The 26,813-nt window shown below is 40.3% G+C and overlaps 2 protein-coding genes across 4 annotated transcripts in view; one reads left to right on the forward strand and one right to left on the reverse strand.

The window, feature by feature from the left end:
* Positions 1-11,240, forward strand: part of LOC139424722 (nidogen-1-like) — a 71,960-nt gene extending 60,720 nt beyond the window's left edge. The window contains exons 17-21 of the mRNA XM_071176821.1: positions 114-285; positions 2,183-2,340; positions 3,153-3,276; positions 5,486-5,598; positions 10,443-11,240. Of these exons, the coding sequence (XP_071032922.1) occupies positions 114-285; positions 2,183-2,340; positions 3,153-3,276; positions 5,486-5,598; positions 10,443-10,561 (686 nt within the window). The 3' untranslated portion in view covers positions 10,562-11,240. The remainder of the gene's footprint in view (positions 1-113; positions 286-2,182; positions 2,341-3,152; positions 3,277-5,485; positions 5,599-10,442) is intronic.
* A 58-nt stretch (positions 11,241-11,298) lies between these two features.
* The window catches only part of LOC139424721 (complement C3-like), a 46,049-nt gene continuing 30,534 nt past the window's right edge, over positions 11,299-26,813 (reverse strand). For all 3 annotated transcript variants that reach the window (XM_071176818.1, XM_071176819.1, XM_071176820.1), the window contains 13 exons: positions 20,344-20,507; positions 19,925-20,083; positions 19,549-19,608; positions 19,141-19,231; positions 18,872-18,920; positions 18,611-18,698; positions 15,955-16,044; positions 15,718-15,823; positions 15,302-15,391; positions 14,779-14,862; positions 14,527-14,610; positions 13,290-13,425; positions 11,299-11,932 (listed from right to left, as the gene is read on the reverse strand). In XM_071176818.1, the coding sequence (XP_071032919.1) occupies positions 11,782-11,932; positions 13,290-13,425; positions 14,527-14,610; positions 14,779-14,862; positions 15,302-15,391; positions 15,718-15,823; positions 15,955-16,044; positions 18,611-18,698; positions 18,872-18,920; positions 19,141-19,231; positions 19,549-19,608; positions 19,925-20,083; positions 20,344-20,507 (1,352 nt within the window). In that variant the 3' untranslated portion in view covers positions 11,299-11,781. The remainder of the gene's footprint in view (positions 11,933-13,289; positions 13,426-14,526; positions 14,611-14,778; positions 14,863-15,301; positions 15,392-15,717; positions 15,824-15,954; positions 16,045-18,610; positions 18,699-18,871; positions 18,921-19,140; positions 19,232-19,548; positions 19,609-19,924; positions 20,084-20,343; positions 20,508-26,813) is intronic.

Here is a 26,813-nt window from a genome sequence, read left to right on the forward strand (position 1 = left end):
CCTGGCGGGCCAGTGCTCAAAATCCTTAAATTCCATCCCTGATGACCCTCATAGAAAACCTGTAGTTTCTGTCTGAACTAGGCGTAATGATATCCTCCTTTTCTCTTCCTTAGACCTGGAGAGCCCGGAGGGTTTGGCTATCGACCACCTGGCCCGGCTAATGTTCTGGACGGACTCCATGAAGGACAGGATTGAGGTGGCCAAACTGGACGGAAGCCAGCGCCGTGTTCTCTTTGACACCGACCTGGTCAACCCCCGGCCCATCGTCGCTGACCCCTCCTATGGGTGCGTGTCTTTGGACAATGTCTGACTTTGATTCCTTTGATGCAAATTTGCGATTAAATGAGCAGTTAATTCTTTGTGCTGAATATATATTGTCCTTAACCGCTAAGGCCTAGAATGATTTTGCTAGCGAATCTGTCAGGTTAGCCTTTTCATGGTTTAGATAGCACGTAGGTACAGTGGGGCAAAAAATTATTTAGTCAGTCACCAATTGTGCAAGTTCTCCCACTTAAAAAGATGAGAGAGGCCTGTAATTTTCATCATAGGTACACTTCAACTATGACAGACAAATGAGAAATAAAAATCCAGAAAATCACATTGTAGGATTTTTAATGAATTTATTTGCAAATTATGGTGGAAAATAAATATTTGGTCACCTACAAACAAGCAAGATTTCTGGCTCTCACAGACCTGTAACTTCTTCTTTAAGAGGCTCCTCTGTCCTCCACTCGTTACCTGTATTAATGGCACCTGTTTGAACTTGTTATCAGTATAAAAGACACCTGTCCACAACCTCAAACAGTCACACTCCAAACTGCTGTCAAAGAAACAAGAAACAAAATTGTAGACCAGAAACACAATTGTAGACCTGCACCAGGCTGGGAAGACTGAATCTGCAATAGGTAAGCAGCTTGGTTTGAAGAAATCAACTGTGGGAGAAATTATTAGGAAATGGAAGACATACAAGACCACTGATAGTCTCCCTCGATCTGGGGCTCCACGCAAGATCTCACCCCGTGGGGTCAAAATGATCACAAGAACGGTGAGCAAAAATCCCAGAACCACACGGGGGGACCTAGTGAATGACCTGCAGAGAGCTGGGACCAAAGTAACAAAGCCTACCATCAGTAACACACTACGCCGCCAGGGACTCAAATCCTGCAGTGCCAGATGTGTCCTCCTGCTTTTAAGCCAGTACATGTCCAGGCCCGTCTGAAGTTTGCTAGAGAGCATTTGGATGATCCAGAAGAAGATTGGGAGAATGTCATATGGTCAGATGAAACCAAAATATAACTTTTTGGTAAAAACTCAACTCGTCGTGTTTGGAGGACAAAGAATGCTGAGTTGCATCCAAAGAACACCATACCTACTGTGAAGCATGGGGGTGGAAACATCATGCTTTGGGGCTGATTTTCTGCAAAGGGACCAGGACGACTGATCCGTGTAAAGGAAAGAATGAATGGGGCCATGTATTGTGAGATTTTGAGTGAAAACCTCCTTCCATCAGCAAGGGCATTGAAGATGAAACGTGGCTGAGTCTTTCAGCATGACAATGATCCCAAACACACCGCCCGGGCAAAGAAGGAGTGGCTTCGTAAGAAGCATTTCAAGGTCCTGGATTGGCCTAGCTAGTCTGCAGATCTCAACCCCATAGAAAATCTTAGGAGGGAGTTGAAAGTCCGTGTTGCCCAGCAACAGCCCCAAAACATCACTGCTCTAGAGGAGATCTGCATGGAGGAATGGGCCAAAATACCAGCAACAGTGTGTGAAAACCTTGTGAAGACTTACAGAAAACGTTTGACCTCTGTCATTGCCAACAAAGGGTATATAACAAAGTATTGAAATAAACTTTTGTTATTGACCAAATACTTGTTTTCCACCATAATTTGCAAATAAATTCATTAAGAATCCTACAATGTGATTTTCTGGAATTGTTTTCCACATTTTGTCTGTCATAGTTGAAGTGTACCTATGATGAAAATTACAGACTTCTCTCATCTTTTTAAGTGGGAGAACTTGCACAATTGGTTGCTGACTAAATACTTATTTGCCCCACTGTAGGTTTGACGTAGGGTTGACAACACAAATCACTGGTGCTGTGTTCCTTTTTAAAGCTGTTGGTTTAAAAATATGGTTCTAAGCATTGTGACAGGAATGTTTTCTATGTCTTGTTGTCCAGACGACTCTACTGGGCAGACTGGAACAGAGACGGGCCCAAGATCGAGATGTCCAACATGGACGGAACCGACAGGACAGTCTTGGTTAAGGACGACCTGGGGCTGCCCAACGGCCTGACATACGACCCTGAGAGCCAGCAACTATGCTGGGCCGACGCTGGTAAGAGGCTACGCTAAACATGCAGACACTATCTGTAAAAAACTATGTTAAACATGCTTACACTATTGATGTTGTTAAGAAGCTATGCTAAACATGCTGACCCTATTGATGCAGGTGAAGACGCTACACTAAACATGCTAACACTATTGATATTGTGAGCTAAACATGCTATGTAGCAATCCATAGGAAAATCCCACTGTACTGAGACAGTTCAGATGACTCAGTTAGTTGGAGCATGGTGCTAGCCAGTGGTGGATAAAGTACTGTATTGTCATACTTGAGTAAAAGTAAGGATACCTTAATAGAAAATGACTCAAGTAAAAGTGAAAGTCACCCACTTGAGTAAAAAAAGTAAAAGTATAAATAATTTCAAATTCCTTATATTAAGCAAACCAGACGGCACTATATTCTTTTTTTATTTTATTTTTGGATAGCCAACACTCAGACATAATTTACCAATGAAGCATGTGTGTTTAGTGAGTCCGCCAGATCAGAGGCATAAGGGATGACCAGGGATGTTTTCTTGCATATGTTGGACCATTTTCCTGTGCGAAGCATTCAAAATTTAACGAGTACTTTTGGGTAGCAGGGAAAATGTAAGTAAAAAGTACATTATTTTCTTTATGAATGTAGTGAAGTAAAAGTAAAAGTTGTCAAAAATGTAAATAGTAAAGTAAAGTACAGATACCCCAAAAAACGACTTATGTAAAAATACTTTAAAAAGTACGACTTAAGTACTTTACACCACTGGTGCTCACAGCAGGGATGTTGGTTTGACTGCTGCATGTTTTTTTTTGTTGTTTTTTTTACAGGTACAGGTAAGGTACAGTGTATGGACCCCAACAGTAGGAACCGTAGGACTATTGTGGAGGGGATTCAGTATCCTTTCGCCATTGTATCCCATGGGAGGAACCTTTACTACACTGACTGGAGAAGGTATGATCACCTGGGACCAGTTTCCCAAAAGCATCTTAAGGCTAAGTTCATCGTTTGAACCTTGGTAGGAGCATCGTTAAATCTCCAAGCTCTTTCCCAAAACTATTGTTACTAAAGTTGCTCTTGAAAATGCTTGTTATTTACAGACTGCCCTTCTGTAGATTATCCTGCTATACACATACAATCTCTGCTATACATAGAATCAAGATGTTCAAGCCTATCTGTCTCTCTGTGACTGACTATAACTGCAGAATGAAGTTGACCAGAAATACAAAGTTGCCAATGTCTTTGCAATTGTTACAAACAAGTGAAGGTGCTTCAAATTAAAACATGACTGCATTAAAAATAGAAATACAGTAGGTCTAGAACTATAGGCTTCTAATTATTTATATATATATATATATTTAAATCATCTAAAAATAAATTCTATATCAATAATTTGAGTTCTAATTTGCTAATTGTTGAATACTGTCTGTAATTTTTGCCTAAAGATATTTAATGATGTGTAATAATAACCTTTCATACCTGCTGTAAGCTGTGTACATGACGAATACAATTTGATTTGTTTAATTAATTAATTAATTCATACACACCTATTTCATGAGCATGCATCCATTTCCCATTACTTAAAATGCTCAGATTTGTATACATCAGGTCAGTATATTGCCCATTTTCAAAAGATTCATGAAAATAAATAAAAAACCTTGGCAATGAATGATAGAAAGGAATATTGTCATGTAGAATGTATTTTTTCACGGCAGTCAATAGAGTAAGAGCCTTCATTAGAATGGTAGTCGACTTCAAAGTTATGAGTATGAGGTTTATGCTCTCTTTCTTCATAGCCATTTGAAAGAGTTCTATTTATTTAAAAAAGCAACTGTCTCATAAATGTCCATATTTGTTTAATGACAATGTTTATTTGATGTGACCAATGGTGAAAAAAGTACACAATTGTCATACTTGAGTAAAAGTAAATATACCTTAAAACATATTCGGGATCGGTTTCCCTTCCATGGGACGGTTGAGCTAACGTAGGCTAATGCGATTAGCATGAGGTTGTAAGTAACAAGAGAATTTCCCAGGACATAGACATATCTGATATTGGCAGAAAGCTTAAATTCTTGTTAATCTAACTGCACTGTCCAATTTACAGTAGCTATTACAGTGGAAGAATACAATGCTATTGTCTGAAGAGAGTGCCTAATTTTGAACAGTAAAATGTATTAATAAACAAATTAGGCACATTTGGGCAGTCTTGATACAACATTTTGAACAGAAATGCAATGGTTCATTGGATCAGCCTAAAACTTTACACATGCACTGCTGCCATCTAGTGGCCAAAATCTAAATTCCACCTGGGCTGGAATAATACATTTTGGCCTTTCTCTTGCATTTCAAAGATGATGGTAAGAAGAACGTTTTTTTTCCTTTGTATAATTTTTTACCAGATCTATTGTATTATCCTACATCCCTTTCACATTTCCACAAACTTCAAAGGGTTTCCTTTCAAATAGTACCAAGAATATGCATATCCTTGCTTCAGGGTCTGAGCTACAGGCAGTTAGATTTGGGTTCGTAATTTTAGGCAAAAATGGAAAAAAAAGGGGCGGATTTATTAATAGAAAATGAGTCAAGTAAAAGTGAGTTGGCCAGTAAAATACTACTTAAGTAAAAATCTAAAGGTATTTGGTTTTAATTATACTTAAGTATCAAATGTAAAAGTAGAAGTATAAATTATTTCAAATTCCTTATATTAAGCAAACTAGATGGCACCATTTTCTTTTTTCTTTACAGATTACCAGGGGATCACTCCAACACTCAGACAGCATTTACAAACTAAGCATTTGTGTTTAGTGAGTCTGCCAGATCAGAGGCAGTAGAGATGACCAGGGATGTTCTCTTGATAAGTGTGTGAATTGGACTACTTTTCTGTCCTGCTAACCATTCAAAAAGCAACAAGTATTTTGGGGTGTCAGGGAAAATGTATGGAGTAAAAGTAGATCCTTTTCTTTAGGAATCTAGTGAAGTAAAAGTTGTCAAATATGATTAGTAAAGTATTGTACAGATACCCCCAAAAATGTACAGCTTTAAAGTATTATTACTTAAGCACTTTATAGCACTGGGCATGGCTCAAACGTTGGCGTGTGGTCCCGAGGGGGCCCAGCGAATGTTTAGAAAATGCTCTGATAATGTCGTTTGCTGTTGCCAGGGAGGCGGTGGTAGCCGTGGACCGCACAACGGACAGAGAGACGGACGAGTTTCTGCCACAGAAGCGTTCACGAGTGTACGGCATTGCCACAACCCCAACTCAATGCCCACAAGGTAAGCCTCCTCACACTTCCTCACTCTCTCAATAGCCTTGGTTTGCATCCCACATGGCACCCTATAGGCTCTGGTCAAAATAAGTACACTATATAAGGAATAGGGTACCATTTGAAGATAGAAAAGGTTGGTGACCACTGACCTAGACTGAGTCAAGATCACTTTTGTAGTTGTTGTTAAAAAATATAACATTAACCTAATAAAAACAGTTCTGTAGGAATGAGGTTTGTGCAGTAGTCCTAATACATTATCACAGCATATTGGCTATATGCCTGGCCTGTCAATATTGTTATTCTCAGACCATATTATATTTCAAAACTCGAGCTTTGATAATAAAATAGATCAGTTGGGGTTGCGCTTGCAAGGCACAGCTGAGCATAAATGTAAATAATTCGCTGGACTGATTATAGGTACCTGCATCCGATGGTGATAATGCTTTCAAGACTGGTAACTCTGGAAAAAAAAAAGGTAAAATTATGACATCAGTGAACATCAGGTCGGAAAGATCTAGAAAAAGAGACCAGCGTTTCCGAGTTGGATGGCGGGTCAAATAAAAAATGTTCAGTCGGATCTTGTTTTTTTTCAGATTTGCCATTTGTCTTGAACGCACTGAAGTTGGAAGACTTCCGAGTTCCCAGTTGTTTTGAACACGGCATTAGCCTCAGCAGAGGGTCTGCCTCTCATGGTCCCTCCTTCCTGTCCTCTGAGGCTGACCAGAGAGACGGGACACAGTCTTCCACCTGATGGCGAAACTCGAGTCGCACTGCATCTGCCTCAGGCACAAATTCCTGTTTTTCCTATGACCCGAAAAAGTGAAATACTCCTTGATATTAAAACAGACACAACAAGCTGCTAATAGTAATAAAAACGCAGGGCTATCGATACACCTGGCTACTCATTCATTGCAGCTACAGCGCGAGTGGAAGTAGAGAGAAGCACGTTTTATGTTTTGTAATAGTGTTGAATAAAAACAGTGTTAACAGTGCTGAATAAAACTCAGACGTGAACTCACTCATAAAAACAGCCGCTCTTTGCTGTGTTATTTGACAGTCTCTCTGGTCATGGTTTTAAAAGTCACGAAACCTCTCATAGGCTAGGGTCGTGGAAGCTGTAGGTAGGCACAGTGATTTGAGCTATCCAATTAGCCAACGCAGTCGGCACACTCAATTTCGCCAGAGATCTCCTGGTCCACAGGGTAGGCAGTTTGCCTTCTCAGACAAATTAAATGGTTCAAAATAGGTGCGCAGGGCTTCTGAATCAAGTGCACCTGCCGCCAACAGCGCAACACAAAAAAAGGGACCCTTTATGCCTTTATCGTCTGCTTTTCTCCAGAAATGTTTGGTGATCGACTGGTTAGTGACCACAGGTGTAGGTCTATACAATAAACACATACGTACGTGATCTGAATTTATGTTCAATTCTATTCCATGGAATTGATCCCAACTCTAATGGTTGTGGTTCTAGACTAGTTATATAGCACTGAAGCAGAATTAGTCAAGTTGGATACATAGCTTTAAATACACAGCTGCACATGGATACAGTTGAGAGTTTCATAATTGTAACGTTACAGCTGGCTATTCAGAGGTTCACTTTACTCAGCAACCGCCCGATTTTCCCACCCCCCCTTCCTACATATATATCCTCACATGGTCTGGATGCAATTACTCGGGTCTGGCGGAATGTGCACCGTCTGCCATGTTCATACATCTGGGCTCCCGCTGGATTTATCTGGTCTGATCCAATCCACCATGGGGATCTGTTCTTACTTTCTGGCCTTAATTTGTGTACAGTATGAGTAGTATAATAAGTACTTATAGTATAGTTGGCTATGTGCTGTAGATCGCCTAATGAGTGTCGACGAACGGTGGCCATTCAACATGCAGAATTGTCGTGAAATGACGGCCGATGTTGAAAAAGCAAAATGATGCCCGATGTTGTGTGATTAAAGGATTTAGGATGGTGAACCGCCAGCCAACCATTTTTTAACCATTCATCAAGACAGTCTTTTTAAAATTTGGATTCAAGGGGTTTTAGGTTTAGACATACAGCAGTCAATGCCTTACATTAAAGCTAATGCAGAGGTACAAATGGTTGGGTTAGGGTTAGGGTTAGGGTTAGGGTTAGGGTTAGGGCTTACAAACTATTACGGACTACGAAGGGAAGCACAGCTGCAAGCTGTATTTACATTACAAAAAAAATACAATGTGACTTTTTATCAAATGGATCAGAAAATAATGCCCAAATAATTTGTAAATAAATACCTGAAATATACAGTTAAAGTCTGCAGTTTACATACACCTTAGCCAAATACATTTAAACTCAGTTTTTCACAATTTCTGACATTTAATCCGAGTAAAAATTCCCTGTTTTTGGTCAGTTAGGATCACCACTTTATTTTAAGAATGTGAAATGTCAGAATAATAGTAGAGAAAATTATTTATTTAAACTTTTATTTCTATCATCACATTCCCAGTGGGTCAGAAGTTTACATACACTCAGTTAGTATTTGGTAGCATTGCCTTTACATTTTTTTATGTGGGTCAAATGTTTTGGGTAGCCTTCCACAAGCTTCCCACAATAAGTTGGGTGAATTTGGGCCCATTCCTCCTGACAGAGCTGCTGTAACCGAGTCAGATTTCTAGCCCTCCTTGCTCGCACACGCTTTTTCAGTTCTGCCCACAAATTTTCTATTGGATTGAGGCCAGGGCTTTGCAATGGCCACTCCAATACCTTGACTTTGTTGTCCTTCAGCCATTTTGCCACAACTTTGGAAGTATGCTTGGGGTCATTGTCCATTTGGAAGACCCATTTGCGACCAAGCTTTAACTTCCTGACTAATTTCTTCAGATGTTGTCAATATATCCACATAATTTTCCTCCTCATGAAGCCATCTATTTTGTGAAGTGCACCAGTCCCTCCTGCAGCAAAGTACCCCCACAACATGATGCTGCCACCCCCGTACTTCACGGTTGGGATGGTGTTCTTCTGCTTTCAAACCTCCTCCTTTTTCCTCCAAACATAGTCTGGAAAGAATTGTGGTTTTGGAGCAGTAGCTTCTTCCTTGCTGAGCGGCATTTCAGGTTATGTTGATAGAGGACTCATTTTACTGTGGATATAGATTCCTTTGTACCTGTTTTCTCCAGCATCTTCACAAGGTCCTTTGCTGTTGTTCTGGGAATGATTTGCACTTTTCGCAACTCGTCTCCTTCCTGAGCGGGGTGACGGCTGCGTGGTCCCATGGTGTTTATGCTTGCGTACTATTGTTTGTACAGATAAATGTTGGACCTTTAGGCGTTTGGAAATTGCTCCCAAGGATGAATCAGACTTGTAGAGGTCTACAATTTTTTTTCTGAGGTCTTGGCTGATTTCTTTTGATTGAAGTACACCTCCAATTGACTGAAGATATTTCAATTAGCCTATCAGAAACTTCTAAAGCCATGACATCATTTTCTGTAATTTTCCAAGCTGTTTAAAGGCACAGTCAACTTAGTGTATGTAAACTTCTGACCCACTGGAATTGTGATACAGCGAAGTGAAATAATCTGTCTGTAAACAATTGTTGGAAAAATGACTTGTCTCATGCACAAAGTAGATGTCCTAACCGACTTGCCATAACTATAGTTTCTTAACAAGACATTTTTGGAATGGTTGAAAAATGAGTTTTAATGACTCCAACCTAAGTATTTGTAAACTTCCGACTTCAACTGTACATATTACCTCAATTACCTTGAATAACCGGTGCCCCCGCACATTGTACCGGAACCCCCTGTGTATAGCCTTGCTACTGTTATTTTATTGTTGCTCCTTAATTATGTTATATTTCTATTTTTATTTCATTTTCTTTCTTTAAAGGATCGGACCCTTTTTTTCAATTTTCGCCTAAAATGATCTAGCTGCTTCATGCTTTAGAAGCTGAAGCATGGATATTTGCGTATTCTTGAAACCATTTTAAAGGAAACACTTTGAAGTTTATGGAAATGTTCAATTCATGAAGGAGAATGTAACACATTAGATCTGGTAAAACATATATATATATTTTTTTTACCATCATTTTTGAAATGCAAGGGAAAGGCCATAATGTATTATTCCAGCCGAGGCGCAATTTAGATTTTGGCCACTAGATGGCAACAGTGTATGTGCAACATTTTAGGCTGATCCAAAGAACCATTGCATTTCTGTATAAAAAATATATATAAAGACTGCCTAAATGTGCCTAATTGGTTTATTAATACATTTCAAGTTCATAACTGTGCACTCTCAAACAATAGCATGGTATTATTTCACTGTAATAGCTACTGTAAATTGGACAGTGCAGTTAGCTTAAATTCTTGTTAATCTTTCTGCCAATAAAAGATATGTCTATGTCCTGGGAAATGTTCTTGTTACGTACAACCTCATGATAATCACATTAGCCTATGTTAGCTCAACCGTCCTGATGGGGACCCACCGATCCTGTAGAGGTTTTAATAATAGAGCCCTCAGTCTGGTTTACATTACTGCATAATCAAGACCGCAGGACCAAGAACAGTGTAAATCTGTTCTGTCTTTTTCAAAGTACTCTGGGTGTCTGAAACACTCCTAGAGCATACAGTGAATGTTTTTTTTGTGTGTGAAATGTCACATGTTATCAATTAAACAGTTTTTAGTGTACGAGTATGTAGCTGTGTATGTTGTTATAGCGCTGTGAATATCCCTACTGCTGCCTTTGGTGGGGTTTGCGCTTATTCTTATTCAGACCACATGTAGTGTGCATTTGATATCAAAGTACAATTTAAAGTACAATTGTGCCAAATGGCTAGAAACTCCTGTAAATGATGGTAATGTTATCCAAATGTCTTCCACAGCATATAACTACTGCTCGAACAACGGAGGCTGTTCACACCTTTGTCTACCTCGCCGCGGCGGCTTCACCTGCCGGTGCCCAGACGTGGTGGACGGAAGCTGTGTAGAGAGGAAATTGTGAGGACTGAAGAGAGATCAGTAGATTCTCCTGCTAACTGCACAAAAGGAGTTGTGACACGTGTGCCTTCCAACTTCCTCTTTAGAGGAAGAAAGATAAGCTGCATCCGGCTGCATGTTGCTCTGTGGCCCAAATCCATTCAGATCGCTAGGCCTCTATTGCTCAGTTCCTTGTTGAGTTCCCTCTGGCAGATCTGAGAGGATTGGGCAGTTTGTAAGGATATGATAGGGATCTCTACTGTAGTTCTCTGGTTGGTTAGGTGGAGTTGCTATCCTATTGCTTCCACCTATCTAGTCATTTGACGTTGTTACTGTGTGTATTTGAAACCTCACAAATTATTTTGGCATTATTTTCTGATCCATTTGATAAAAAGTGACATTGTATTTTTTTGTATTGTAAATAAATACCTGAAATATACAGTTGAAGTCAGAAGTTTACATACACCTTAGCCAAATGTCCTAACCGACTTGCCAAGACTATAGTTTGTTAACAAAAAATGTGTGGAGTGGTTGAAAACTAGTTTTAATGACTCCAACCTAAGTGTATGTAAACTTCTTATGTAACTTATGTTACATAAGGTTAACGCATGTACTGTGTGTGCAGCTGTGCGGCGACTGTGGGAAAAAAAATAGGACATTTACAATCTGTACAGCTGTCCTATTAAACCTTTTTTTTTTTACAAGTTTGTACATTGTCTTTGTTCTTGTTAGTACAGTAACATGTTAGTTATCAGGAAGCTATTTGTCTTTTTTTGAAGGCATACAGTAACTTTAATAACAGTTTGTGGTTTGTGAATTCACACATTGTCATTGGTATATGCATTACATTTCTAAAAGATCTCAAAATGAACTGTGGCGAATGCAACATCTCTGGCCACAGCCTAAGTAAGTAAACCTTGTCTGAGCCAGAACAGCCAATAGGGCAGAAACCCATCTCCTGTGTATGTAGCGTGAGGCAGCTTGATGTACAAGTACACCTATCGACAGAATGCTAGTCAAAGGGCTGGACCATAAATCCATCTCCTTAATTCTGAGTGCAAAGCAGTGGCATCGGTCCCATTTTTGTAAGTCTTTGGTCTGACTCGACAGGGGATTGAAACAAACAAAAGCATTTGAATTGACAAGTATAGTGCTAATTTAGGCTACATTTGGAACAAAGACATTCTTGTGCAAGGAATACAATGACTGTGTCAAATGAAAACAACAGAATAACACATGTTCACTCTAGTTTACACATCCTTCGCTTTGCATTTCGTGAACAAAGTCATAGATTTCCAAACATCTTTTCCTGGTCTTTTCCTGATCCTGCATATTGCACTCATCACTTGTGGGCCAGTATTCGATCCATGTCCGCTCACCCAATACATAGTCGAATCTAGAAACAAAGACATAGCTCTTAGCAGGGTTTGCGGTCTAGTAGTGTGACGGAAATACAGTTACAGTTAATAAAATAGCTCATTTATAGCTTTTACTTCAAGGATGAAAGTAGTCTATGGGCCAGGACAAACTGTAATCCATGGTTAAGTTCTTTAAACAGCCACTACAAACTTGAGCCACTGCTAGCATAAAAATCATTGAAAGTGATGGGGGCATGTGAGAATGTAAAAAAAATGTTTTCTCCAAATCACCGAAATCAAGGAATAACTCCATATTTGGCTTGATGTTACTTAAAAGGTGATTTGGCCATTCAAAAATAACATGCTCACACCCCCCCCCCCCCCCCATCACTTCCATTGATTGTTAGCTAGCGGTGGCTAAAGTTAGTTTGTAATGGCTGTTTAATGAAAAAACAACCATTGATTACAGTTTTTCCTGGCCCATAGACTGCTTTAAGGTTGAGGAACCATCTAACGTCAAGTTGTAAATACTGAACTACTCCTTTAAAGCGGATACTGCATTCCATTGTTTGTTTAATCTGATCTACACTTGAAAGGTTAATCAGGAATCTGAATCCACAATGTGGTTTCAATACAGCGCCCCCTGTTGGTCATCCAGGGTTTATACACATTGACTAGAACTCACAACCATTCAACAACAGTATGAGCCATCTGTTTTAGCAGACCACACCAATCAGTCAGTGGTTGGGAAAAAAGACAACAAGTTGACATGACCACCATTGTCATCTATTTCTTCTAAGGATGTAGCTACAAAATATGAATGTATAATCCTCATAGTTTACATGTTTTTTGTCAAATGCATAGATGTGTATGAAACGGTAAGCAAAAATATAGAATTTATGTCCATATGGGGAAATGCACCTTACTTTCTTTTGAATTTTGTGTAACGTCTGTAGTCTAGTCAAGGTAACATCATGCTAAATATATTGGCACACTCCACTTACCAAGATAATTTCCAAATAAGGCAGGCTTTCACCTGCTTTTATAGTAAGACTTCAGGTGGAACCACCCAGCACATCTAGAAGGGAGTGTATTTCATACAGAACCCCTCCCTTGAAATGACGTAGAGGCACCTTCTCAAGGTGCCTTTACATTATTATTTCATTGGTACCGCTAGGGGCGAAAATAGCAAGATTTACTACTAAAATACCAAAACATATCACTTTTGCAACGAACGGTCAAACTGAAGACCAGAATGAGCCTAAAATGTCTGGTTTTCGATTAAAAAACATATGTTCATGAAAGTTGCTTTTTGAAAAAATATGAGTCGTGGGCAAGATTTCTCTTCAAAACCCTTTTGAAACTAGCGTAATGAAATGATGAGACATTTCTTACCCGTGACCACTCTGGATTAGATCTGCAGTGTCTCCAATGAGCAGGTAGCTCTGGCCTTCTTTCAGATCTAGTGCCTCTCTACAGGAGGGGTGGGCCAGGAACAAGCGTTTTCCCCCTTCTAACACAAGGTCAGTGCCTAAAGAGAAGTGAAACATTAAACGTTGATCTCATTTGTAAAGAACTTTGGTTTTAAACTTTCTGGAAAAAAAAGAGTGGCTTGCAAAACAAAAACATTTGCATTTGTGTGCAAAACCATATTGTGTTTCTAGGGAATATTTGGGTCGCTTCACAACTAGATTGCCTTTTATATACTTCAGATATTATGCGTGTAAATGTTGATAAAACAGTTGATTTACCAGTTGGACCACAAACATCTATGCTCTAACTAAACCATGTTAAAAAAAATCCAATAGCTGTCTGTTTTTATTCAAGTAAGTGATTTGTTTTCTCTGAAAATCCCCATTTTGGCATGTCCCACATTTTTGTCCAACTTCTCTGGAAAATTTTAACCCACATAACCCCAAGATTTTCACAAGTTTTCACCATCATTGTGAAGCCCTATTTACTTTGTTGCTTTGGTAAAGTCATTTCTGAAGATGTTTACTTATTTCATGTGATTAGTGATTCATTAACAGTTGTCCCTCAGTTTTTGCTGAAGAAACATTGAACATTTAATAGTCAAATCAAAATGTACAAGCAGGTGAGCTGGCCGTTTTCTGGTGTTTAGTTGTGGAAAACTGAGCACATTAAACATAACAAGTCAACCCTGTTACTCATCGATAGGAAGGCTAGAAATATTTTAACAAGTGAAATATTTGTATTAAGCTTGCATTCAATTGCCCCTCTCTGTTGCACACTACAAGCTTCCATTTCCCCTGTCAGAAGGGAAGTTGATCATTGTTGATTCAAGATGAAATCGTCAACACTGTTATGATCAACCCTGTCACTATAGTAATTTCTTTTAAATAAACCTCCTGAGATTGGGAAACATGGTTTTATGAATTTGATCAGAATGTGAAAATTAGGTGAAAAATTCAAAATATATATTTTTGACAAATTACACTACCCAATGATATTTGCGGAATGACACATTTGTGTTGAAGTGAGAGGAGCATTTGAAAATGTTAACAAAATATCAACTGCCACTGATTATACACATAGTCCTACTCCATTATAATCCAGCAGTGAATGATTCTCGTTTGGGAACTCCGGACTAAACATTAAGGACTTATCCTACCTTCTTTAATAATAATTTTTATTTCCATGAGGTATGTGTCGGTGTAGGACTCCAGTGTTGCATTGACAATGGAGGCTTTGAAAACTGTGGAAAAAAAAGACAGTCATATGAATAAATTAACATATCATTTTGTTCAATTTAATAAAACCTGTGTTGTGTCCAGTAGGGAGAAAACACAAATGGTCCCATTGCAAAGCACTTTGTGTCATACTACTGAACACTGAACACAATTGTCTGCCTCAACAGACTTACCATAATCCATATGAGATTCGCAGGCTTTGTCCAACAATTTTATTTCACTCACGTCTCCAAGTTTCTTCTGGTAGCTGCAGCTCTCTATGAAAGAAAGGTCATGTGTATGAACATTTCAAAGTAACCAGAAAATCTATATAGTGAGGACAGTATTACTTTGGCATTCAGAATATTAACATTATGCTGAAATTCAGAACATGTTTTGTGCGAACATTCCACTCCTTGTACTCTGTGTCATTGCCAAACATGGCATTGTACTCCGTGTCATTGTTTGACATGACAAGGAGTCGAAAGGAGTTGAAAGATGACAGAAACAGACTGGTTCCCAGGCAACATTAACATAGCATTGTACAGGCAAAATGATCATTCGATGTGAAAATGGAACACAACATTTAGGTTTTTCCTGAACATTGAATGGATGATGGAGGGATTGTTGACAATGGTAAAAGGATCAGAGTAGAGTAAGCTGATCCTATAACTGCAACTACTTTTTGGCAGAAATTTGGTCACCGAGGCATGGTACCTTCAGCACAACGGCACACATCATCTTGACAAAGCCGGTTCAGGGTTCCATCCTTCTTCAATGGGTGGTAGAACTTCACACAGCGGTTCTCTAAAATGACAAAAGTCCCTATTCAAAACAATTTCTTCTGTGTGTTGGTATTTCTAGTGAATGCATTGTAGTCTATGAGGTACATGTGAGTATTTGTGCTTATATCAGACCTGGGTTCAACTAGTTTTTCATTTTCTTTCAAATACTTTGAGTGTTTGATTGAGCCTACCTGGAATGCCAGATGGGCAGGGTTTATACTTTTGGGAATATTCCATTGGTTCTATTCCACCAGACAAGCTGAATCAAGTACAGGTTAAGTATTTTAAAGAAAGGTACATTCTATTTAAACCAGGTCTGGTTCATATCGCCTCTCAAATAAAGCATACCTTGAGCATAGTATTCATAAACGGTGACCCCAACAGGTTGAAGCAGACCTACATCTTGTACCTTGTGTATTCTGAACGCCACTTTGTCTGGTAGTTTAAAAGATACCTTAATGGATACCGGAGATATAGTGAAAGTTGAATAATACTATTAAGTTACGTCATTGTAAACATGTCACTGTCACTGAGCAGAAGAAAGTCATTTCAATACCAGTGTGGCATGTAGTCACAAACAGATACCTGGTCAAGATAGATGATGAGGGAGCCCCTCTCAGACAACGTTTGGTCCATTTCAAACTTCTGAATGTACTTTTCCCTCCCAGTTGACAACTGCAAGCAAAAACACAAGAGTGAACTTTGAACCATTAATGTTTATTGTATTATCCACAAAAAAAAATCTGAAATGAAGAAAAACTGTGTTTGGCAATGCTGTGCTAAGAAGTGTTCATCCAGGTTGAGGGATTAATAGTATTGCCATAACTACACCAGAGCTCACACTGGTGAGGTTAGCATAGGGCTAACATGTGCCAGGTTATCTGATGGGACCAACTACAATGTAGCGTTCTATCACGCGAAACAACATAAACAATTTTAGCGACTTGTCCAATTAAAAATTGGTACACTAAAAAGTAACTGATTGGCAAATGGTGCTGTTTGACTGCTGTTAAGGAAAAGTGTTCTCTCGCGTCCAACTACGTCAACGATTTTAATTCGCCAATATGGAATTTGCCAGGTTATGTAATGCGAACAGCTAACATGTAGCCTTTGATCACGTGCCACTACGTCAACAATTTTATTCGGCTGTTGATTAATCATTGACAAAAACTTTTTTTTAATGTTCGCAAGTATGGATCCAATTGATTTTACAGGGAAATATTACAATTAGGCTAATGAAAGACTATTAAGGGTAAGAGTACATACAGATCTGCTATCTTAATTTGACCATGTTTCTCACAGCAGGAAGATAATCCTGTAGCAACAAGACATTTTTATTAGCATGTGGATTATAACTACTGAACATTTTTGTAGGGGTTGATAAATTTTTCGTTAGGGCAAATCAAGTCTAATTTGTGGAAACTTTAGAAGCCTTTTTAAACCTCAAATACAGCACAATTTATATTTCACTGCGACAGCACAGGGATCAAATTAAGACCGCATATCTGCAAGCTGTTTTGCTAGGTATGTATCACCGAAATTGCCCAGCCAAAAGGAACACTGTGATCCCTCTCTGACATCCAATGATTCCAGGCGTTCTGGAGAAACAGCCTTGACTCCAGGCATTCTAGGAGATCTGCAAGAAGCACAGTAAACACTAGAGGTTGACCGATTAAATCGGCATGGCCGATTAATTAGGGCCGATTTAAAGTTTTCATAACAATCTGTAATCAGCATTTTTGGACGCCGATTACATTGCAATCCATGAGGGGACTGCGTGGCAGGCTGACCACCTGTTACGTGAGTGCAGCAAGGAGCCAAGGTAAGTTGCTAGCAAGCATTAAACTTATCTTATAAAAAACAATCAGTTTTAACATAATCACTAGTTAACTACACATGGTTGATGATATTACTAGTTGAACTAGCTTGTCCTGTGTTGAATATAATCAATGCGGTGCCTGTTACTTTATCATCGAATCACAGCCTACTGCGCCAAACGGATGATGATTTAACAAAAGCGCATTCGTGAAAAAAGCACAATCGTTGCACCAATGTACCTAACCATAAACATCAATGCCTTTCTTAAAATCAATACACAATAATATTTTTTTAAACCTGCATATTTAGTTCAAATAAATTCATGTTAGCAGGCAATATTAACTAGGAAAATTGTGTCCCTTCTCTTGCGTTCAGTGCAAGCAGAGTCAGGGTATATGCAACAGTATATGCAACCATTTCTTCCTAACAAAGACCGTAATTAATTTGCCTGAATTTGACATAATTATGACATAACATTGAAGGTTGTGCAATGTAACAGCAATATTTAGACTTAGGGTTGCCACCCATTCTATAAAATACCGAACGGTTCCATATTTCACTGAAAGAATAAACGTTTTGTTTTCGAAATGATCGTTTCCGGATTTGACCATATTAATGACGTAAGGCTCGTATTTCTGTGTGTTTATTATAATTAAGTCTATGATTTGATATTTGATAGAGCAGTCTGACTGAGCGATGGTAGGCAGCAGCAGGCTCGTAAGCATTCATTCAAACAGCACTTTCCTGCGTTTGCCAGCAGCTCTTCGCAATGCTTGAAGCACAGCGCTGTTTATGACTTCAAGCCTATCAACTCCTGAGATTAGGCTGGCGATACTATAGTGCCTATAAGAACATCCAATAGTCAAAGGTATATGAAATACAAATGGTATAGAGAGAAATAGTCCTTTAATTCCTATAATAACTACAATCCAAAACTTCTTAACTGGGAATATTGAAGACTCATGTTAAAAAGAACCATCAGCTTTCACATGTTCTCATGTTCTGAGCAAGGAACTGAAACGTTAGCTTTTTTACATGACACATATTGCACTTTTACTTTCTTCTCCAACTGTGTTTTTGCAGTATTTAAACCATATTTAACATGTTTCATTATTTATTTGAGACTAAATTGATCTTATTTAGTATATTAAAATAAAAGTGTTCATTCAGTATTGTTGTAATTATCATTATTACAAATATATGAATAAAAATTCATCGGTATCGGCTTTTTTTGGTCCTCCAATAATCGATATCAGTATCGGCGTTGAAAAATCATAATCGGTTGACCTCTAGTCAATACTACTGACCCAGTACATGCCAATGCGTTTTCTGGATCCAGGCCAGGGCAACAGTACTTCTAGCTCTCAGAAAGGCAGTAGCGATGCACCGTAAGCCATCTGCTATATCAACATTGATCACTCACCTGTTTCAGATCCTCAAAGTCAACTACAAAGCCAGTCAGCAAGCTGATGTCTAAAATTGTCATGGTGGCATTTCTGTCAGAGTTAAACCTTAGGAGAGAATGGGAGTGTCCATAAGCAAGACTTGATTTGGACCGATTTCATTTTTGCAAGTATTTCCTGTTCCTCACTAGATAAGAATCAGATATAACAATATTGGCCTATGGCAAGGTATGATGGTGATTACAGTATACCCCGAGTAATCAGGTTTTTCTTTTACTTACAACACGTCAATGTAGAGCTTATATGTCTCTGTAGCTTCTTTGAGTGAAACTTAAAAAACAAGAAATGTCATTTTGAAGGTAGATTTAGCAATATGACATCATACACAGTGGGGCAACTTCAGTGTTGCAGATATCAACAACCACAGAACGTACATCTGCCACTATTAGCTCTTACCCATTTCAATTAAATAAAACAAAACAAACAAACTTGAATTATCACTGTGGAGTGGAAACAAGTTCAAATACAATAGCCATGACAAGTAGCCTACCTGTATCCTGTTTTATTAGTTCCACATCAAGCACAAAGTTTTTGCAGTCTTGGTTCTTCTCCTTGGGCATGGCATAGTATAAGGTTGTAACCTTGACACGGATAGGCATGGAGAGGGTTGGTGTTACGTGGTTAGCCTTAGGTACTCATTTCATTTGAATGTTATCAAATATTGTCTTCACACTAATTCGACTCATTTAAATCCAGTGCATTGTGTGTGCACTATTGTGTGGAAAGAAAACAGGCAAAGCCTGGGTACCTGAGGCTAGATTTGGGGTAAGGAAGGATGGGCAGAGGGATAGCCCCCGCCCCCATAAAATGATGCATCATTGCCCATTTGTTGGCAGACTAAATGCCAGTGTCTCTCCTGGAATTAAGGCCTTGTAAGAAAAAGTGGCATGCTTCTTACCAATAATCCCCCCTGACCAGTTCCTTTGGCTGTTACTGTGAAGTTCTCATGCAGCATGACCTATACAGAATGAAAACTTTAATTTAAGACCTGCCTAACAGACAACATAGCATACATCCCACACTGTTGTAGTCCTTATTCCATCTGGCTGTGATCAACTATTCTCTAATTTTGCTTCCTCTAACACACATTTCTCCTTCCCCCTCTGTGATGCAGGTTGCCTTGCTCCTTTCCTCTGGGAACCATTTTCACACCTGCAACATTTTGACCCAGAGGGGTGATTCAGGTAGCTAGATTGTGTTGTTCTGCGCTCATTGACAATAGGTCTGCACTTCTAACGTGTTACAAAGGGGCTTATGTGTGAATACGTCCGTACCTTGTCGGAGCGTGTGAGTAAGGCGTTACGTTTGTTAAATGACCACTTGATGACTTGAGCTCTCCCTGCGATATCAATGTCCACATTCAGATCAATGTCTTTTACTTTTCCTGCTTTCATCTTGTATTCTGCAACAGCCTGGAACACCATGATAGTGGCCTATTTTGGAAGAATCAGAAGCAGGAGGTAAGAAAGTGTACAAAGTGTCATATGTAGCTCTTGAGTTTTGAGTGTTGTATTTGCTGTATCCTAAATGCAGCTTTCTCCAACACACATCATATTACCAATATTGTGTTATAAAGTTGTATGACCTTGAAGCAGCCTGTTTCAAATTATATGATATTGACAGTAGCCCTACTTAGCCAAGGTTAGTTAGGCAGCTTGTTTGCCCTGGTTGGATGTTTGATGTTACTTGTTACCTGAGTGTATGACTCCTCTCCACCTTTAAACCCCAGCCTGTTGAGCCATCTGACGATGGGACCAGCCTCCTCATAGGCACCGGCCTTCACCAGGGCTAACAGGGCATAAGCTGTGGCCTCCAATGTGAACAGGTTTTTGCCTGGAGCAGGCCAGTGGGTCCGGTCTGTGGGGGAAACACAAACATACACTGTAAAAAATATCTGTCATTTTAATGGACAATCTTCTACATTCTCCCAACAGAAATGTTCTCTATAACCGCTTACAGGTCATTTACGGATTTAACCAAACACGTGTTGCCTGTTGGGTATTAGGCAGCATCACTACAGAGACATCTGCCATGTGCCAACCTTTGTTTTCGGGAAAAGTTTTGCCTTGAAAATTGAACCGCTCCGGAATTACTTCCGGCGCCGACAGAGATGGCCGCCTCGCTTCGCGTTCCTAGGAAACTATGCAGTTTTTTGTTTTTTTACGTGTTATTTCTTACATTGGTACCCCAGGTAATCTTAAGTTTCATTACATATAGTCAGGAGGAACTACTGAATATAAGAGCAACGTTAACTCACCATCATTACGACCAGGAATATGATTTTCCCGAAGCGGATTCTGTGTTTTGCCTTCCACCCAGGACAATGGATCCCAGCAGGCGGACCTAAACAACGTCGCCGTAAAAGGGGAAAACGAAGTGGTCTTCTGGTCAGGCTCCGGAGACGGGCACATCGTGCACCACTCCCTAGCTTACTACTCGCCAATGTCCAGTCTCTTGACAACAAGGTTGATAAAATCCGAGCAAGGGTAGCATTCCAGAGAGACATCAGAGACTGTAACGTTCTTTGCTTCATGGAAACATTGATCACTCGAGAGACGCTATCGGAGTCGCTGCAGCCAGCTGGTTTCTTCACGCATCGCGCCGATAGAAACAAGCATCTTTCTGGTAAGAAGAGGGGCGGGGGGTATGCCTTATGATTAACGAGACGTGGTGTGATCATAACAACATACAGGAACTCAAGTCCTTCTGTTCACCTGAGAATTCCTCACAATCAAATGTCGACCGCATTATCTAACAAGAGAATTCTCTTAGATTATAATCACAGCCGTATATATTCCCCCCCAAGCAGACACATCGATGGCCCTGAACAAACTTTATTTGACTCTATGTAAACTGGAAACCACATATCCTGAGGCTGCATTCATTGTAGCTGGGGATTTTAACAAGGCTAATCTGAAAACAAGACTCCCTAAATTCTATCAGCATATCGATTGTGCAACCAGGGCTGGTAAAACCCTGGATCATTGTTATTCTAACTTCCGCGGCGCATAAAAGGCCCTCCCCTGACCTCCTTTCGGAAAAGCTAACCACGAATCCATTTTGTTGCTTCCAGCCTACAGACAGAAACTTTACCAAGAAGCTCCCGCGCTCAGGTCTGTTCAACGCTGGTTCGCTGATTCCACGCTTCAAGACTGCTTCGATCACGTGGATTGGGATATGTTCCACATTGCGTCCAACAACAACATTGACGAATAAGCTGATTCGGTGAGCGAGTTCGTTAGAAAGTGCATCGGCGATGTCGTACCCACAGCATCTATTAAAACATTCCCAAACCAGAAACCGTGGATTGATGGCAGCATTCGCGCAAAACTGAAAGCGCGAACCACTGCTTTTAACCAGGGCAAGGTGACCGGAAACATGACCGAATACAAACATTGTAGCTATTCCCTCCCCAAGGCAATCAAACAAGCTAAACGTCAGTATAGAGACAAAGTAGAGTTGCAATTCAACGGCTCAGACACAAAAGCTATGTGGCAGTGTCTACAGTCAATCACGGATTACAAAAAGAAAACCAGCCCCATCGCGGACCAGGATGTCTCCCAGACAGACTAAATAACTTCTTTGCTTGCTTTGAGGACAATACAGTGCCACTGACACGGCCCGCTACCAAAACCTGCGGACTCTCCTTCACTGCAGCCGACGTGAGTAAAACATTTAAACGTGTTAACCCTCGCAAGAATGCAGGCCCAGACGGCATCCCCAGCCGCATCCTCAGAGCATGCGCAGACCAGCTGGCTGGTGTGTTTACGGACATATTCAATCAATCCTTATCCCAGTCTGCTGTTCCCACATGTTTCAAGAGGACCACCATTGTTCCTGTTCCCAAGAAAGCTTAAGGTATGACTTCCGTCATCATGAAGTGCTTTGAGAGACTAGTCAAGGACTATATCACCTCCACCCTACCTGACACCCTAGACCCACTCCATTTTGCTTACCGCCCCAATAGGTCCACAGACGATGCAATCGCAACCACACTGCACACTGCCCTAACCCATCTGGACAAGAGGAATACCTATGTTAGAATGCTGTTCATCGACTACAGCTCAGCATTTAACACCATAGTACCCTCCAAACTCGTCATCAAGCTCGAGACCTTGGGTCTTGACCCCGCCCTGTGCAACTGGGTACTGGACTTCCTGACGGGCCACCCCCAGGTGGTGAGGGTAGGTAACAAACTCTCCACCCCACTGATCCTCAACACTGGGGCCCCACAAGGGTGCGTTCTGAGCCCTCTCCTGTACTCCCTGTTCACCCACAACTGCGTGGCCATGCACGCCTCCAACTCAATCATCAAATTTGCGGACGACACAACAGTGGTAGGCTTGATTACCAACAACGACGAGACGGCCCACAGGGAGGAGGTGAGTGCCCTCGGAGTGTGGTGAAAATAACCTCACACTCAACATCAACAAAACAAAGGATATCATCGTAGACTTCAGGAAACAGCAGAGGGAACACCACATTGACGGGACAGTAGTGGAGAGGGTAGTACGTTTTAAGTTCCTCGGCGTACACATCACGGACAAACTGAATTGGTCCACCCACACAGACAGCATTGTGAAGAAGGCGCAGCAGCGCCTCTTCCACCTCAGGAGGCTGAAGAAATTTGGCTTGTCATCAAAAGCACTCACAAACTTCTACAGATGCACAATCGAGAGCATCCTGTCGGGGTGTCTCCCCGCCTGGTACGGCAACTGCTCCGCCCACAACCGTAAGGCTCTCCAGAGGGTAGTGAGGTCTGCACAACGCATCACCGGGGGCAAACTACCTGCCCTCCAGGACACCTACACCACCCGATGTCACAGGAAGGCCATAAAGATCATCAAGGACAACAACCACCCGAGCCACTGCCTGTTCACCCCGCTATCATACAGAAGGAGAGGTCAGTACAGGTGCATCAAAGCAGGGACCGAGAGACTGAAAAACAGCTTCTATCCCAAGGCCTTCAGACTGTTAAACAGCCACCACTAACATTGAGTGGCTGCTGCCAACATACTGACTCAACTCCAGCTCACTTTAATAATGGAAATGTATGTAAAAAATGTATCACTAGCCACTTTAAACAATGCCACTTAATATAATGTTTACATACCCTACATTACTCATCTCATAGGTATATACTGTACTCTATATCATCTACTGCATCTTGCCATCTTTATGTACCACTAGCCACTTTAAACTATGCCACTTTTATGTTTACATACCCTACATTACTCATCTCATATGTATATACTGTACTCGATGCCATCTACTGCATCTTGCCTATGCCGTTCTGTACCATCATTCATTCGTATATCTTTATGTACATATTCTTTATCCCTTTACACGTAGTAGTTGTGGAATTGTTAGGTTAGATTACTCCTTGGTTATTACGGCATTGTCGGAACTAGAAGCACAAGCATTTCTCTACACTCGCATTAACATCTGCTAACCATGTGTATGTGACAAATAAAATTTGAATTGATTTGAGGTCTGTGGTAAACAATTTAGGGTATATATTTTATGACAGCTACTGGACATCTCGTTAATTATATTTTAGCATAACATATCTCCATCGTTGATGGCAGATTAGCTGCCTGATGATGTGCTGTAGCTAGCTAATGTTAGTACAATACAAAGTTGTGCATTGAAATTAAAATGTAGTTAAACATCTAGCAAAACTTTTTTTAACGATAGCTGCTGGAAAGTAATTTTGTGGTATACAACCTATCTCTGTAATATAATTGTGTTATTGCCTGGATGGCTAGCTGCAGGTGTATGTAGCTAACGTTAGCTAGCTAACTAGCTAGGCTAGCTAACTTTAGTTAATTCAGTTTTGACATGTTCTTGAAATGATCAAAGATGAGCACCTCCATCATGAACAATTTTAATGACTTAGCTGTATAAGTTAACTATACAATAGATCTGCTGGATATCATACATTTGTTACTGCTGGTGTGTTAGCTAAGTTAACTACTAACATTACAATAATATTTGATCATTGGGTAACGTTAGCTAGCTGGCTACAGCCAGGGTCGGACGGTAAACGCTGTCACTTGGCACTGAATTAACGTTGGGCTAGCTATTTTAGCAAATTTAGTTTTAACATTCTGGTCTAGGTTTCTCAAAAACATAAGATCATCTTAATTCAATTCAAACTAAATAGACGAAAGATTAACAATATGCTTTTGGGAAACCCAGCCCTGGCTATAATGCATCTCAAAGCCCTGCGTAGTAATGAGTGAATTAATAAATTCCCATATGAGGACATTTTGCATTTGCTAGCTATCTAACGTGGTGAAAGGATGCTGTCCTGCCAGCTAAATTAGGATAGTGAACAAAAATATAAATGCAACAATGTTCAAGATTTTTACTGAGCTACAGTTCATTTGAGGAAATCAGTGAATTTAAATGAATTAATTAGGCCCTAATCTATGGATTTCACATGACTGGGGATACAGATATGCATCTGTTTGTCACAGATACCTTAAAAAAATATATGGGCCTCAGGATCTCATCACGGTATTTCTGTGCATTCAAATTGCCATCGATAAAATGCAATTCTGTTCTTTGCCCGTAGCTTATACCTGCCCATACCATAACCCCACTGCCACCATGGGGCTCTCTGTTCACAATGTTGACATCAGCAACCTGCTAGCCCACACAACACCATACACATGGTCTGCGGTCATCTCTAAAATGACATTGGAGGCAGTTTATGGTAGAGAAATAAACATTCAATAATCTGGAAACCACTCTGGTGGACATTCCTGCAGTCAGCATGCCAATTGCACGCTCCCTCAAAACTTGAGACATCTGTGACATTGTGACAAAGTGCACATTTTAGAGTGGCCTTTTATTGTCCCCAGCACAAGGGGCACCTGTGTAATGATCATGCTGTTTAATCAGCTTCTTGACATGCCACATCTGTCAGGTGGATGAATTATCTTGGCAAAGGAGAAATGCAAACTAACAGGGGTGTAAACCAAATTGAGCACAACATTTGAGAGAAGTAAGCTTTTTGTGCATATGGAAGTTTTTAGTTTTCCATGTGGTTATTCACATTTTGGAAGGGCTTCTTCATTCAATTCCTACACTGTTCACATGTCTAGAGTTTACCCTGACAGAAGGGCACAGCAAACTTTAAACTGAAATGTGTGTACAGTTGAAATGTTCATGGGATTTCTGCAGCAGAGAATTTGTAAATTTGAACGGGCTTGTAATCTCACTTGAGTTCCCACATACAAGAAGGTCTGAACATAACCTGTCCCTTTGAAGGATGCTCAAAGACTTTTAATGTAAAGTCAATCCTTCTGCTCCCATGTCTCCAGATATCACAAACAGTGGGATGCCACTCAAATATCACCTGTTCACCTATGTGACAAGAACTGCAATGCTGTTGGGTTTTTCACGCTCAACAGTTTCCCGTGTGTATCAAGAATGGTCCATCACCCAAAAAGACATCCAGACAACTTGAAGCATTCGAGTCGACATGGGCCAGACACCCCCGTGGAACACTTTCGACACCTTGTAGAGTCCGTGCCCTGACGAATTGTTCGGTACACTCAATGTATACAGTATATAATGTATTTAAAAGTATATGTTGTGACCTATATAAACTCAGCAAAAAAAGAAACGTCCTTTTTCAGGACCCTATTTTTCAAAGATAATTCATAAAAATCCAAATAACTTCACAGATCTTCATTGTAAAGGGTTTAAACACTGTTTCCCATGTTTGTTCAATAAGTAATGAGCGTGCATGCACCTGTGGAACGGTCGTTAAGACACTAACAGCTTACAGACGGTAGGCAATTAAGGTCACAGTCATGAAAACGTAGGACACTAAAGAGGCCTTTCTACTGACTCTGAAAAACTTCAAAAGAAAGATGCCCAGGGTCCCTGCTCATCTGCGTGAATGTGCCTTAGGTATGCTGCAAGGATGCATGAGGACTGCAGATGTGGCCAGGGTATTAAATTGCAATGTCCGTACTGTGAGACACCTAAGACAGTGCAACAGGGAGACAGGACGGACAGCTGATCGTCCTCGCAGTGGCAGACCACGTGTAACAACACTTACACAGGATCGGTACATCTGAACATCACACCTGAGGGACAGGTACAGGATGGCAACAACAACTGCCAGAGTTACACCAGGAACGCAAA

This window comes from Oncorhynchus clarkii, chromosome 13, assembly GCF_045791955.1.
Source record: "Oncorhynchus clarkii lewisi isolate Uvic-CL-2024 chromosome 13, UVic_Ocla_1.0, whole genome shotgun sequence".
Taxonomy (NCBI): Eukaryota; Metazoa; Chordata; class Actinopteri; order Salmoniformes; family Salmonidae; genus Oncorhynchus; species Oncorhynchus clarkii.